The sequence below is a fragment of the Pelophylax lessonae genome (assembly GCF_965119305.1).
Source record: "Pelophylax lessonae genome assembly, chromosome: 2".
Taxonomy (NCBI): Eukaryota; Metazoa; Chordata; class Amphibia; order Anura; family Ranidae; genus Pelophylax; species Pelophylax lessonae.
In genome coordinates this window covers 698584812-698601188 of record NC_138769.1, presented here as the reverse complement: position 1 = coordinate 698601188, position 16377 = coordinate 698584812, and the positions used below count along the sequence as shown (strand labels likewise).

General features: G+C 42.8%; 1 protein-coding gene across 2 annotated transcripts in view; it reads right to left on the bottom strand.

The window, feature by feature from the left end:
* Positions 1 to 16377, bottom strand: part of ARHGEF17 (Rho guanine nucleotide exchange factor 17) — a 419270-nt gene that overhangs the window by 53948 nt on the left and 348945 nt on the right. For both annotated transcript variants that reach the window (XM_082245420.1, XM_082245421.1), the window contains exons 10-13: positions 15597 to 15682; positions 12853 to 12971; positions 4899 to 5112; positions 1462 to 1535 (exon numbers count right to left, since the gene is read on the bottom strand). In XM_082245420.1, coding sequence (XP_082101546.1) covers positions 1462 to 1535; positions 4899 to 5112; positions 12853 to 12971; positions 15597 to 15682 — 493 coding nt within the window. The remainder of the gene's footprint in view (positions 1 to 1461; positions 1536 to 4898; positions 5113 to 12852; positions 12972 to 15596; positions 15683 to 16377) is intronic.

Here is a 16377-nt window from a genome sequence, read left to right as displayed (position 1 = left end):
CAGTAGGTCAAGTACCGCATTGTTTCTTGTCGGTGCATTCACCATCTGACCCATGAAATTGTCCTGCAAAATATTTAGGAACTGCCTAGCCTTGGCTGAGTGCGCGGTTCCTTCTGCCCAGTCTATATCCGGATAATTAAAGTCCCCCATTATAATGACATTTCCCATCCTTGCTGCCAATCCTATCTGTAACATGAGGTCCGCCTCCCCATCCTCACTCTGGTTGGGGGGCCTATAGCATACGCCCAATATTACCTTCCCCACCGTGCCTTCCCTTTGAAGCTCTATCCATAGGGATTCTGCCTCGTCCATAGCTCCATTATTAATATCATCCCTCATATTTACCTGTATACTGTTCTTAATATACAGACATACCCCTCCCCCTTTTTTACCCTCTCTATCCCTGCGATAAAGGGAATACCCCTGAATGGTCGCCATCCAATCATGAGAGCTGTCGAACCAAGTCTCAGTTATCCCCACAAAATCTAAGTCCTCCTCAAACATCAGCAGCTCCAGCTCTCCCATCTTGTTGGCCAGGCTTCTGGCATTGGTATACAAGCCTCGTAATTTTGATCGGTTACATTTATCCTCATTGGATGTTTTTAGGCTGCTCTCTTGATTTTTCCCTGTACCCACCCTGGGTATAGGAGCTCCGTACACCCTACCGCTAATGCCCCCATTTCTGCCCTCTGAATCTTGCTTTCCACTGGCTAATTCTACATCTGTACCCTCCCCCCCATTCCCTAGTTTAAAAGCCCCTACAGGTGAGGGAGGTGGCCTACTGTTGCTCGCTGCTGAGGATTTATTCACACTGGCTGCTAGGAGATGTTGCAGAGGACCGATTGTTGATGGGGGGGGGGGGTCTATTCTTGCTGAGGAAGTGTATTTTAGTTGTTGTAAGATCTGTTGTTGATGCAGGGGCGGTCTATAGTTGTTGGGGTGGATTATTGCTGGGGGGATCGGTTGTTGCTGGGGGATCTGTATTCTCTAAAAGGGGAGGTACTGAGAGGTAGGTAGGGAGTAGAACTAAGGGACACTGCTCAAAGAGGTGGGTAGGGGGCGGAGACAAGGAGTGACTCAGAAGTTGGGAGTACCTGCACCTATTCTCTGAGAAAAAAGTCCTAGTGGTCTGAATAGTGCAGTAAATTGCTGAACATAAAAACACAGCACAAAAAGACAGCTTCCACTGATGGTGTAATCTGAATTTAATAACTGCAAAAATTTGGCTTGGATTCTATAGGTGGAGTCTGTATGAAAGACATCATCAGTAACTGGTCTCTGAATTCTAAATACATCTAAACCATTATATTGCTCATCTCTTGATCTGACAGAGATAAGGGGGTAAAATCTGCATCTGAATTGATCCCATTTATGGACTGATATTTGCACTTCAAGAAAAATAAGCAGAAAAGGAAAAATAAGAAAAAAAAAAAAAAATAGATTGATTTTCTCTAGCCTCACCTGCATCCCGCTGCGTGTCTTCATGATAGGGATGGCCTTCAGGAATTCTGGGTCTAGGCGGTTCTTGCTGGTAGCTGTGAAGAGAAGACAAGAATCAGAAATTTGGGGTGCCACTAACCTCTTTTTTTCTGTGTATTTATATCCAAAACATCCCCCCCCCCCAACTTTCCAGATCTACCTCCTAAAAAACGGACATAATTCAGATCCAGAAATATAGCTTTTGTGCTCTTGTTGTAGGCAAGTGCTCTTGCTCTAGGACAGTGGTCTCCAAACTGCAGTCCTTTGCAGTGGCGGCTGGTGCTCAAAATTTTTGGGGGTGCACAAACAGAAAAATGTAATAGGCATTGCTTTGCGGCAAAAAACGCTGTAAAAAATTGCATGACTTTGAAGTCGCAAAAGTGTGAAAGGGGCCTTCAGTAATTAAGGTATAGTGTGCCCCCTTTCAATGCACAGTGACCAGCGTGCCCCCTTTCAATGCACAGTGACCAGCGTGCCCCCTTTCAATGCACAGTGACCAGCGTGCCCCCTTTCAATGCAGTGACCAGTGTACATGCCCCCTTCAATGCAGTGACCAGCGTTCATGCCCCCTTCAATGCAATGACCAGCGTTCATGCCCCCTTCAATGCAGTGACCAGCGTACATGCCCCCTTCAATGCAGAGATCAGCGTACATTCCCCCAATGCAGAGACCTGCATACATGCCCCCTTCAATGCAGAGATCAGCGTACATGCCCCCAATGCAGTGACCAGCGTACATGCCCCCAATGCAGTGACCAGCGTACATGCCCCCAATGCAGTGACCAGCATGCGTGCCCCCTTCAATGCAGTGACCAGCGTGCGTGCCCCCTTCAATGCAGTGACCAGCATACATGCCTCCAATGTAGTGACCAGCATACATGCCTCCAATGTAGTGACCAGCATACATGCCTCCAATGTAGTGACCAGCATACATGCCCCCAATGTAGTGACCAGCATACATGCCCCCAATGCAGTGACCAACATACATGCCCCCAATGCGGTGACCAGCGTGCGTGCCCCCAATGTGGTGACCAGTATACATGCCCCCAATGTGGTGACCAGTATACATGCCCCCAATGTGGTGACCAGTATACATGCCCCCAATGTGGTGACCAGTATACATGCCCCCAATGTGGTGACCAGTATACATGCCCCCAATGCAGTGACCAGTATACATGCCCTCAATGCAGTGACCAGTATACATGTCCCCAATGCAGAGATCAGCGTGCGTGCCTCCAATGCAGTGACTGGCATACATGTCCACACCCCCTGGACCAAACCATTCTTCTCACTGACAACGGGGCATTTTTCCTTCCACGTACACCAATAATGGGACACTATTCCTCCCACTGACACCAGTAATTGGGCACAATTCCTCCCACTGAAATAAATAGTTAGGCACTATATTCCTTCCATTAATACCAATGATGGGGCACTATTCCTTCTTCTATTCTTCTACTGACTACAGGCACTAAAATAATTATTTTTACTCCCACTGACCCCGGGCATTTTCTACTTCCACTGGCCACTCCAGCATCCCTAAAGTCTGAAGGACAGTAAACCAGCCCCCTGTTAGGAAAGTTTGGAAACCCCTGCTCTAGGACATAATGGGCGTCTTAGGTTGGTGAATGGGCATCTGAGGTTGGTGTCAAGTACAGGACAACTTTTACCCTCAATGGCCAGGCCTGGTACATGCACTTAAATTTGGATTATAGATCACCACAACATCTTATCACTGGCCAGAGCTGCACAGGTCACAGCAGATAAAAAGTTACCAGTCTGCATCTAAGGTCTGTCCGTGGGGAGGGTGGGGTACTATGCTTTGGTTAAAGATACTTTTTACTTTTACTGAGATCTATCTATTTGTAATACTGCATATTAGTAATGCAGGACTTTGATCCACCTGCCCTCCATTGCTTTCCGTAGTGTCTTCTACCTTTCCTCTCCCTCTAAACAGTATAAAGCTGGGTACACACTATACAACTTTTGTTGTTAGATTTCCTTTAGATTTACCTTCAACTATGTAGTGGAAGGGCCTGCCTGACTGCATACAAATTGAAAGTGTTTAGATATGACCTCATATTATAAAGTTTTGGTAAATCTAAAGGAAAAAATCTAAAGACAATTGTATAGTGTGTATGGCCCATTAGGATCAGTAGTTAAAGCCGCATTCAGCTTTGAGTTCAAATTAGATAAATACATTCCAGGTGCATTAAAACAAAAGATATGCAAAGTTCATTTTCTTTACAAAGCAGCCACAGCCTGAAGAGGAAAAGCCTGTTCCCTGCCAGCACTCTGCAGTACAGAACCCTTGCTCTCTGTGTGAAAGCAGTGGTCCCTCTGAAGAGGTCCAACACACCATCCTGCTAAGTCAAACCTAAAGCTCTGCAATTAGCAATGTTCGTGCTCCCTGCTGATTGCAGAGCTAGGCCGGACTCAGCAGGGGGATGGTTTGGGCCTTTGCAGAAAGACTGCTGCATCGACAAAGAGAGCAACGGTCCTTTTCTGCATCAGAAAGTTGATCCGAAAATCGAGCGCCAGATCATCTTGTTTTTTTTTTGCATGCTAGCCACATATCAAACAAAGAGTTTACTAAAGTTACCAAAATTCTTGTACGACAGAATAAAAAAATTGGAAGTAATGTAATGTATTGCAGTGTATTTGTATTGTATTTTTGAACGACAACTGTCCCGTTTAAACAAAAATCATACAATCTGCTGAGGTACAAGAGAAATTTTCGTGCTTGTCTGATCGGATAATATCCGATGAACTGTAGTGATCGGCTCTCGAAAGCTCTGTACTAACGATCCGATTATCGTACGTTCGCTTTGAAAGCGGTATTTTTTCGTCCGATTTTCGGATCTCGTATGTACGGGGTTAAGGCTTTGAACTGTAACATTTTGCACATTTTTTGTGTCAATACGCTTGGAATGTATTTAGGAAATCTGAACGGAATTGAAAAATCAGATGAGCTTTAAACAGAGTACTGTATATGACTTTGCTCCGGGCATATTAACTGGTCCTGTTTCTAGCCAAACGTCAGCATTTAGACTGTTGGAGCCATGATTGTAATCCTTGTGTAAGCTCCATATTGGAACTTTCCATAGAATAGTGACTTTCTCAGGGCTGGCAACTGGCAAATCAGGACTTAGAACTACATTCTGGTTCTAAGAGGAAGGGTTTGCATGCTCCTCCAAAACCAGTAGTATCAAACCAGTAGTATCAGGCATTTCCGATGGCTCCAGCACACAAATGGATGCAGAGTTGGCTAGCAAGACAACCTGTGACACATAATTTTTAAGTGTGATTTAAAACACAGGATTCCACCAAACACTGAATCAATAGCATGGTAGGGAATGAGCCTATTAGAAAACATGTTTACCACCCTCTACATGGTTCGGGTAGAGTACTATGAATTACCCAGCTTCTTCTTGGCCTCCTCGAAGCCTTGCTCGAAGTGCAGCCTGGCATCTGGGCTGCTGAATTCGAATATGAAGGACTCGGTGCCGTCAGCCTTGGTGGTGGTCAACTCCACTTTGTTTGGCGGGAATGACATAGAGTAGGAGAGGGACTGCTTGTCCGCCAGCTCACGATGCACAGAGGCCATCATGTCTTTGATGACATCATCAAGGCTCTGCCAAAAAAAAAAAATCTATTACACAAAAGAGAAATACAGTAACATACCTCCCAACTTTTTGAGATGGGATTGATGCACACCTATTACCAAACGTATGTAGGCATAGGACACACCCCCCGCCATGCCCCCTTAAAGGATAATTATACAAAAAATAATTAAACCCATAAATGCTTTTTTCTACCACTACTATTTCTTTATGCTGTCTTCTGAAATTTACAAATGCAGCAATTCAGAAATGATGAAAGTTTTAGTAATGGGAAACACCTTTTGAATAATGAAAAGTACATTTTATCTACAACTATATAGATCAGACCCAAATGAGGGACAAGTGAGGAGGAAAGAGGGACTTTTTTTTCCAAATCAGGGCCCGTCTTTCAAAATCAGGGACAGTTGGGAGCTATGCAGTATTCTGTCTAATCAGAGGAGTGGTTTACCAATAAAGTAGATGTAAATGCTAACTGGATGTGTTTTCTTTTTTTTTTTAAATGTTATTTCATTCACTGTTGCATCTCAGTGTTGCGGATTTCCTGCTGCAGCCTGTTTGCATGCGCTTTGGCGATAGTTGCATGGCATTTCTTAGGGCGGGTTTCCTGATGGTGACAACAGTGGACCATGCCTAGGTAATGGGTGTTCTGTGGCATGCAGGGAGGTAAGTATAAGTGAGTTGGGGGCGAGCTTTAAAGAGACTTGGGGGTGAGCTTTCACTTTGTCCAGAATTCTTCCTTTAGCCACAACAAAAAAGCAGCAGCAAAAAAATATATATACATTTAAATATATATATACATATATATATATTATTTATTTATTTTTTTTGCTGCTGCTTTTTGTTGTGGCTACAGGAAGAATTCTGGACAAAGTGTATATATATATATATATATATATATATATATATATATATATATATATATATATATACATACACACAGTAAACCCCCGCTCCATCGCGGTTCAGTTTTTGCGGTCCCGGTATATTGCGTTTTTTTTTTGTAATGTTATTTTACTATAGAAATCATTAAGAATTAAATATTTTTGTGTTTTCCAGTATCTTTTATGTGTTTAAATGAGTTTCTATTGTTTTAAAAGTGTGTTTAAAGACCTTAAAATGCTTTTACACGTACAGTGACAGTAAAAAAACATGCCTACAATGCATTTTAATAGGGTTTTTCTATTTCGCGGATTTTCACTTTTCGCGGCTGGGTCCGGAACGTAACCCCCACAATGGAGGGGGGTTTACTGTATACAGTGCCTGGTGAAAGTATTCAGCCCCCTTGAACTTTGTGACCTTTTGCCACATTTCAGGCTTCAAACAAAGATCTAAAACTGTAATTTTTTGTGAAGAATCAACAAGTGGGACACAATCATAAAGTGGAACAAAATTTATTGGATATTTCAAACTATGTTAACAAATAAAAAACGGAAAAATTGGGCGTGCAAAATTATTCAGCCCCTTTACCGTACTTTCAGTGCAGCAAACTCTCTCCAGAAGTTCAGTGAGGATCTCTGAATGATCCAATGTTGACCAAAATGAATAATGATGATAAATAGAATCCACCTGTGTGTAATCAAGTCTCCGTATAAATGCACCTGCACTGTGATAGTCTCAGAGGTCCGTTTAAAGCGCAGAGAGCATCATGAAGAACAAGGAACACACCAGGCAGGTCCGAGATACTGTTGTGGAGAAGTTTAAAGCCGGATTTGGATACAAAAAGATTTCCTTAACTTTAAACATCCCAAGGAGCACTGTGCAAGCGATAATATTGAAATGGAAGGAGTATCAGACCACTGCAAATCTACGAAGACCTGGCCGTCCCTCTAATCTTTCAGCTCATACAAGGAGAAGACTGATCAGAGATGCAGCCAAGAGGCCCATGATCACTCTGGATGAACTGCAGAGATCTACAGCTGAGGTGGGAGACTCTGTCCATAGGACAACAATCAGTCGTATACTGCACAAATCTGACCTTTATGGAAGAGTGGCAAGAAGAAAGCCATTTCTTAAAGATATCCATAAAAAGTGTCGTTTAAAGTTTGCCACAAGCCACCTGGGAGTCACCAAACATGTGGAAGAAGGTGCTCTGGTCAGTTGAAACCAAAATCAAACTTTTTGGCAACAATGCAAAACATTATGTTTGGCGTAAAATTAACACAGTTCATCACCCTGAACACACCATCCCCACTGTCAAACATGGTGGTGGCAGCATCATGGTTTGGGCCTGCTTTTCTTCAGCAGGGACAGGGAAGATGGTTAAAATTGATGGGAAGATGGATGGAGCCAAATACAGGACCATTCTGGAAGAAAACCTGATGGAGTCTGCAAAAGACCTGAGACTGGGACGGAGATTTGTCTTCCAACAAGACAATGATCCAAAACATAAAGCAAAATCTACAATGGAATGGTTCACAAATAAACATATCCAGGTGTTAGAATGGCCAAGTCAAAGTCCAGACCCGAATCCAATCGATTATCTGTGGAAAGAACTGAAAACTGCTCTCCATCCAACCTCACTGAGCTCGAGCTGTTTTGCAAGGAGGAATGGGCAAAAATTTCAGTCTCTCGATGTGCAAAACTGATAGAGACATACCCCAAGCGACTTACAGCTGTAATCGCAGCAAAAGGTGGCGCTACAAAGTATTAACTTAAGGGGGCTGAATAATTTTGTATGCCCAATTTTTCAGTTTTTTATTTGTTAAAAAAGTTTGAAATATCCAATAAATTTCGTTCCACTTCATGATTGTGTCCCACTTGTTGTTGATTCTTCACAAAAAAATTACAGTTTTATATCTTTATGTTTGAAGCCTGAAATGTGGCAAAAGGTCGAAAAGTTCAAGGGGGCCGAATACTGTCGCAAAGCACTGTATATATTATAGTATAGTTAAATGGCTCCTAAAATAGGACTAGCAATGCATGCTCTTGTGGGGAAAGGTCTCAGAAGAATGACACTTTACCCACTGACAGCTACTGGGGAGTGTAAAAACTAGAACCTGTGTATACGTACTTCTACAATGGACACAAAGTAAGATGACACAGTTGTTTTCAATCAACCAGTGGGTTGAGCGACAAATACAGATTTGATTCCCCCATCCACACACACGATGTTGATGGGGGAATCCTCCTCAACCTCCCCACTGAGTAATGGTATTCTGACCATATGAAGACTTCCCTGCCATCAGAATGCACAGAGCACTGCTGACGGCTATAGCCTGCTGTACAGATTTAGCAGGGAAAAACCAGCAGGGCAGTTTGTACAGAAGTAGATTGGTCTTCAGTCCTCATACATGGATTGAAATGAAACCAGTCCCTGCTGACCAGGACGAATCTCAATCCATGTATAGCCAGCAATAATCTTTATGTTTGTCCTACTGTGTTAGTACATATTCCAATATAGCAAATCCTATGCAGAAAAAATCTATATTGTATTTATCTCCTGTGACAACACCATGCTTGTTATGTCTTTTTGCTGGCTGTGTCTAGACGCAGTGGTGAACACTGGAATTAGACAAAAACCTAATTATGTTTTTGACCCGTGTTGCTCTACGCTGTTCTATAACCGTTAGTGAGCAAAACAAACGACTTGTTTATCTGTCCTGTTGGCAGATTGAAGAAAGTGTTTACACAAATGGAGAAAGCACTTTAACGTGTTTGTAAATGGAATCATCTGGACGGGCCGGTTACCATCAGCGATTGGCTCACTACAGGCCGATTCACATGACACAAAAAAAAAACAGCTTTGTAAATCCTTACCAAGCAGAAGGGGATTTATTCGTAAAAAGGGCCACACACGCTCCTAGGAAGTTATAAGTCGGGTGTGTCCAACCCGCGGTCAAAGAATTCAGCATGCGATCAAGGGCAACACACACTCCTAGAAAGTTATAAGTCGGGTGTGTCCAACCCGCGGTCAAAGAGTTCAGCGTGCGGCCTGGGCATGTTAGGGGGAAGCTGTGCAAGCAATGAAGCCAACATAGTCAGCAGATACAAGCTAGACAAATGCACATATGGAGGGACGCCAGAGATGCTGTACAAGCATAGCAGCTGCGGTGGTCGCCAAAGAGCATCCAGGCACACGCATGTCTAAAGGGATGCTGGGGCTGCACTGGCAGCAGCAACCGCAGGGACTTCCGATAGCCGCAGGCAAGTAAATGCTGTGTTCTAGAGGGGTGCTATGTGGGCTGTGCCCTCCCAGATTTTAGTTGCGCCCCACCCACTCTCCAAAGCCCCCTGCCCACAACCTCCCCACTACTTCCCCACAAAGCATATACCAGGGTTACCAACAAATGTGAATGGAAGAGGAGTTTACTGACAGCATCTCCTCCAACCATGCATAGAACTTTATGTATTCTGTGATAAAATGAGCTCTATGAGTGGAGGAGAGGGCAGGAGGGGGCGGGCAGTGAGTACAACTTTTGTGGGCAGTGGCTTCTTGTTAATCTTTGCAGCACCGGAAGACAGACGCTCAGGCCAGTATATGACAGCTGGGAAGGAGAAAACGCAGGAAATTTGTTTTCTTTTAATCAGGTAAAGGTTTGTACAACCAGACATTAAAAGGACACATAGTTCACATCAGATTGGAAGATTTCTTAATAGAATCAGACACCTGTAGGTAATGGAATGCATGCCAATACACATAACTGGCGTGTTTAGTGCTGTATCCAAAAAAATAAAAACATTTAAAAAATGTAATTTTGTGCAGTCAATCTTGCAGTTTACAGACCTGTACCACATTGCACAGGCAGGAGGATCACTCTGCTACGCTGAGTTTTAGGACTTCCAGGGTCACCTCTCTGATAACTGGACAGAGGTCATGATGCTAATTCATTGTAGAATCAGAGGATGAGAGGTGACACGGGAAGCTGGGCTGCTGAAGCAGGAAATAAGTGTGTCACCTGCTTAGATGTGTGGGAATGCAGCAAAGCTGTGCATGTCACAACACTGTCTGGACAGAATTACACATCCTGTAGTAGGGAAAATAGTAAGCACATATGAAAAAAAAAACAGCAAAAACAGCAAAAACAAAAAGATTTCACTGTATGTATGTACAGTGCATCCGGAAAGCATTCACAGCGCTTCAATTTTTCCACATTTTGTTATGTTACAGCCTTATTTCAAAATGGATTAAATTAATTATTTTCCTCAAAATTCTACAAACAATACCCCATAATGACAACGTGAGAATTCACAGTCTTTGCCATGACACTCAAAATTGAGCTCAGTTGCATGCACTGATTTTCCTTGAGGTGTTTCTACAACTTGATTGAGTCCATCTGTGGTAAATTCAGTTGATTGGACATGATTTAGAAAGGCACACACTTGTCTATATAAAGTTCCACAGTGCATGTCAGAGCACAAACCAAGCCAAGAAGTCTAAGGAATAGTCTGAAGACCTCAGAGACAGGATTGTATGGAGGCACAGATCTGTGGAAGGGTACAGAAAAATTTCTGCAGCATTCAAGCTCCCAATGAGCACAGTGGCCTCCATCATCTGTAGGTGGAAGACGTTTGGAACCACCAGGAGAGAGTGGGCCGCCTGGCCAAACGGGGGGAGAAAAACCTTTGTCAGGGAGGTGACCAAGAACCCGATGGTCACTCTGACTGAGCTACAGCGCTTCTCTGTGGAGAGAGGAGAGCCTTCCAGAAAAACAACCATTTCTCTAGCACTCCCCCAATCAGGTGTGTATGGTAGAGTGTAAGATTCTGGTACCTCTGGTACCCTTATTTTCCATTTTCTTTCAATATGCGTCCCACCTTTCTAATTAGGTGGTACGCATACACCTTTAAGACGGATGACGTCATCGCCGAGCGCCGCAGAGCGGCTATTTCAACCGCCGGCGTTCTCTCTCACGTTGTTCGTTCAACCTGCCTGTGTGTCCACATGCTTACAAGCTTGTCTTGCTGCCGGAACCTCCAGCTATTCTCTTTTACTTGGAACAGACCGGAACCTCGCTACTGGATCACTCCCTCACTACTGGACCCTTCTACTACTAACCTTACTAGTGATAAGTACCCCACAGGGGAATCCTCCATAACCTTACTTACACTATCTACCTCTGCACATTAAGGACTGTTACTATCTATGCATACTAATTCTATCATCTGCACTGTTACATAGATTGCTAGCTCTTGAGTCTACTACCATCTATCCTTGCACTGGGTTAGTCTATCCTGTATTTGTCATCTGCTGTCCTTACCACCTGTTACCATACTCGATTACTAACCTATCTGCATTCTACCTAATACCATCTAATACTCTCCTGAACATTTCTATCAAGTGCTTGCCATATCTGTCACTGTTCACACCTGTCCCTTCAGCACATCATCTTCATACTATCATATACATCCTATCACTCCAGGAACATCTTATTGAGTGTGTATATCTGTATGCTGAAGCTGACAGGCCCACAGTGATGAGTCTGGAGAGTTGGATCTGGTTATTCAACACATCTCTACATGACTACTGAGTGGAGATTCTGCAGCTGCAAATCCAGCCTACTACAAAAACGCAGGAGCGTTACATAGAGTAGCTATGAGGCATTGTAAAACTCTGACATTCACAGACATGACTAGGCATGATGGTAATTGTAGTTCCTGAAAAACTGGAGGGCCATAGTTTGAAGACCCATGAGCTAGACTGAAGTCACTCCTCAGTAAAAGGCACATGACAGGCCACCTGGTGTTTGCCAAAAAGCACCTGAAGGACTCTCAGACCATGAGAAACAAAATTCTCTGGTCTGACGAAACAAATATTGAACTCTTTGGCCTGAATGGCAAGCGTCATGTCTGGAGCAAATCAGGCACCACTCATCACCTGGCCAATACCATCTCTACAGTGAAGCATGGTGGTGGCAGAATCATGCTGAGGGGATGTTTTAGTGGCAGCAACTGGGCGACTAGTCAGGATCGAGGGAAAGATGAATGCAGCAATGTACAGAGACAGCCTTGATTAAATCCTGCTCCAGAGCGCTGTGGACCTCAGACTGGGGGTGAAGGTTCATCTTCCAACACGGCAAAGACCCTAAGCATAAAGCCAAGATAACATAGGAGTGGCTATGGGACAAATCTGTGAATGTCCTTGAGTGGCCCAGCCAGAGCCCAGACTTGAACCCGATTGAACATCTCTGGAGAGATCTGAAAATGGCTGTGCACCGACGCTCCCCATCCAACCTGAAGGAGCTTGAGAGGTCCTGCAAAAAAGAATAGGAGAAACTGCCCAAAAATAGGCGCACCAAGCTTGTAGCATCATACTCAAAAAGACCCGAGGCTGTAATTGGTGCCAAAGGTGCATCAACAAAGTATTGAGCAAAGGCTGTGAACACACGTACATAGGATTTTATAGTTTTTTATATTTACTGCTTTCACATTGCCATTTTGGGGTATTGTTTGTTGACTTTTGAGGAAAATAATGAATTTAATCCATTTTGGAATAAGGCTGTAACATAACAAAATGCAGAAAAAGTGCAGCGCTGTGAATACTTTCTGGATGCACTGTATGCCATCAACCTTTTCGCCAGGTCAAGGATAAGGATAAGTGGAAAAAAAGGGGCAATAACAATCAACGCCAAAACAGGCCAATGTGTCTCCTCTCTCTGGATTACCACATTATCTTCACACAAAAGGCACCAAAAGGTGGCAAAGAGATTTCTTTAAAATGTTGGACAAACTGTTTTTTTTAATGGGCATGGTTGCTCAAATTCCCCTGAAATTAAAGGAAGAAGCACCCATTTAATGGTCAATTATAGTCTTACCTGATGAGGAAAGCTGAGGGTTTCTGACAGTTTGCTGATTTGCCCCATGGTGCTCAGATCTTCATCCAACCGGCCGATAATTTTCTGAATGCTGTCTCGATTCGAGGCTTGGGATGTCCCTGAGTAAAGAGATTGTATTTTAGCATTAATGGCTTAAAACCAGTTCTCCCCCCCCCCCCCCCCCCCCCGATGACTAGGCCTTTTTTTTGCGATACGGTACTGCATTACTTTAACTGACAATTGCGTGGTCATGCAACGCTATACCCAAATAAAATGTATGTCTTTTTTTCCCACAAACATGAGCTTTTTTTGGTGCTATTTGATCACCACTGGGTTTTTTATTTTTTGCGAAATAAACAAACAAAAAAAAAAAAAAAACAATTTTGAAAAAAAAAAAACATATCCAATAAAAAAAAATTAAAAAATCTAATTTCATCATAAATTTAAGCCAATATGTATTCTGCTACATGTTTTTGGTGAAAAAAATCCCAATAAAGCGTACAGTATATCAAATATATATTGGGTTTGTGGAAAAGTTATAGCGTCTAAAAACTATGGAATATATACTGGAATTCTTTATTTATACTAGTAATGGTGGAGATCAGCCACTGCGATATTGCAGCAGAGTCTGACACTAACTGACACTTTGCGGGAACCAGTGACACCAATACAGTGATCAGTGCTAAAAATATGCAGTCACTAATAATAATACGAATGACACTGGTTGGGAAGGGGTTAAACATCTAGGGCGATCAAAGTGTTAAATGTATGCCTAGCCAGTGTTTTTGTGTACTGTGTGTGTTGTTTTTCCTAAGGGATCTGATGGATTTGCTTTCCCTTCATTGCAGGGAAAGAAAATCCATCCGATCCCTCCTGAAAGAAAAGAGCTCTGTCTTATTTATATAGGCAAAGCTCTGTTCTGTGTCTCTCCTCGCCGATCAGTGTGTGGCGGTGGACATCCATTGGAAGGCACCCACTGATCGTCTTGTGCCGTGTCCAATCACAGCACAGCAGCGGCACAAGGCCCCACCCGGTAGTGCCGGATCACTTACTAGGTATGTGATTTGGCGCAGGAGAGCCGATTTGCCGCCGTACATCTAAGTGATGCAGTCGGCAAACAGTTCAAAGTCTTTTTGTTACAGGGCTATTGATAGATGAGTAAATGCAAACTGGTGCTTGAAACCTAAATCCCAGCAACAACCAAACCATTTTATTTACTTTTTGGGGGATTTCGACACTACAGAGGAACGGTAAGAACTGTTTACTTCTTTACTGCGGTGTGTATTTCCATTCAATAATCTTTATTGAAATGTTCCAAGTGGGGTACAAAAATATATAGATGGCCCAACATTGAAGGTTGTACAGGGATGGTGAGCATTCAACTTACATTGAACTACATCAATCAGTCATAATGAATATATAATGGTACTAAAAGTATAATTCAGTTTTGGATGTGACTGGCCTTTGTCAGGTATGTAGAAACGGAGAGAAAGAGATAGGATACAGACATTAGAAGAAGAGGTGGGTGTGAGTGGAAAGGATAGGATACAGCAGAGTGACATAATGATGAGCTCATCATCTTCTGCTTCTCATTTCACTGTCCAGTAACAGACTGGGGAGGGACAAGACCTGTAATGGTTCCTTAACGTTCCTTAGCTTTACGTGCTGCGAGTAGGCTCCTCCTGACGAAGTCATCTGATGTAACGCGTACAGGGGAGGAGCCTACTCGCAGCACGTCAGTCCTCGGAGGTTCAGAGATTGTTTACTGTCTGACGCTGGAAGCCCCCACTGCTTAAGTGCTGAAATATGTAAGTGGATTTTTTTTACATTGGATTGAGTAAAGCATTAGAAACAGAGAACACTAGATACCTTCTTCTATTTATTTTATGCTGAGTTCCTGGCGTACTTGGAGGGTCAGCTGGAGCAGAAGGAGAGGGGTGACCAGGCTGTGTATCCATAACATCTTTAAGCGTGTATGACTCCTTTGAGTCTATCCCTAAGGTGAGCTGCTAATCCTGCATCAATCACCGGGAGTGAAGCATGGAGCACTTTTTGCACTGTTAGATCACAGATGAAGATATACCTCTTTATTTGATCTTTTTGCCCACTTATTATATAAGTTTTGCACCATTGGGACTTTATTTATCACTTGATTTATAGCACTCGGATTTCTGAATGTTTTTTTTTATATAAGCATTGGTTTGCTTTCATATTATGATTTTTATATGCATATTTATTTATCATTTTGATTAATTCACTTGGCACAGCAATATTTATTATTTATTTACTCACTGGTGTTTTGTGTTTAACACTGATTGTTGGCGGCCTTGTGTGTGTATTTACTAAGTTTTATTATACTTTTTGTATATGGTTTGCGCTAATTATATCACCATTAATAAAAAAAATAACTAGACCAAGGTTTGATCTAGGTCAATGCAGCAAAATGCACCTTCGCCTGTGTAGGCAAAAATCCTTGCACTGGCCCTGCTCTCCTGCGTGTGTAGCAAAAAAATTTCCACAATGTACTGCAGTCCCCTTTACAGAGAGTGTTGTTTTGTTTAAATGGTCAATATACAGTTATAAGTTCCAGCATGCATGGTCACAGTTCCTTATGGACTGGCTGCACAGCAGTAGCAGATCCACCCAGTAAGTGGAAGGGGGTAATGCTAAAAATGGGTAGATTTGCAGATCTGTTATTTTTAGCTGAAATGCAGAGTAGTGTATAACAAAGACATTCGCCAAACCTTTGACAATATCCACATCTTCCAGGGGCAATTTCCAGAGAAGCTTGTACTTGCTGGAGATGTCAATCACGCTGGCTGCCGTGTACCTGAAACACACGACAATGTTAATCCTGCATTACCAAAACAGATTACCAGAGGGCGCAATGACTCACAGTATCGTAATCCAATGTATTTACTGCACATGGAAAAACCATTAAAGTTTATTTAAAGCCCAAACATTCTTTGTTTGGCTTTTGGATAGAGTACTGAATGGTTGAAATGCCTGTTATTTTGTTTTTGTGCTGTGTACCATGCGGGGGGGGGGGGGGGGGGGTATCTATTTCTTGTCAAGGGGAATCCACAGCAAATGGGGAAAAATTTCCCCGAAGTGAGGGGATATCCCTTCTCAGACAACCACCAGAACAGGTGTCTCCACTGGAAGTTTTTCCCTTATTTCCAGTTATAGTGACAACTGTCAATTGTATGATTTCCCACAAATTTCTGTCCATGAACAAAGTAAGGAGATCATTGTTAATGACGACACAGGCAGCAATAAGAACCTATTAGAGGCCAGAAAAAGCTTTGACTTTAGATATATTTTAGGAGCCCAATTACATATCTATGTACATGTTGTAATGCGCATGCATAGCTGTGGATTGGCCCTTATTGCCCTTTAAAAACACATTAAACTGCAGCTTATGTGAGCCAGCCCCATAGGAAGGCATGGGCTTTCCACATGGAATGCATTTTCATGCAGTCAATTTTATTAGTTTGCAGGAGGACGAATTGTAACTCTTTCCTT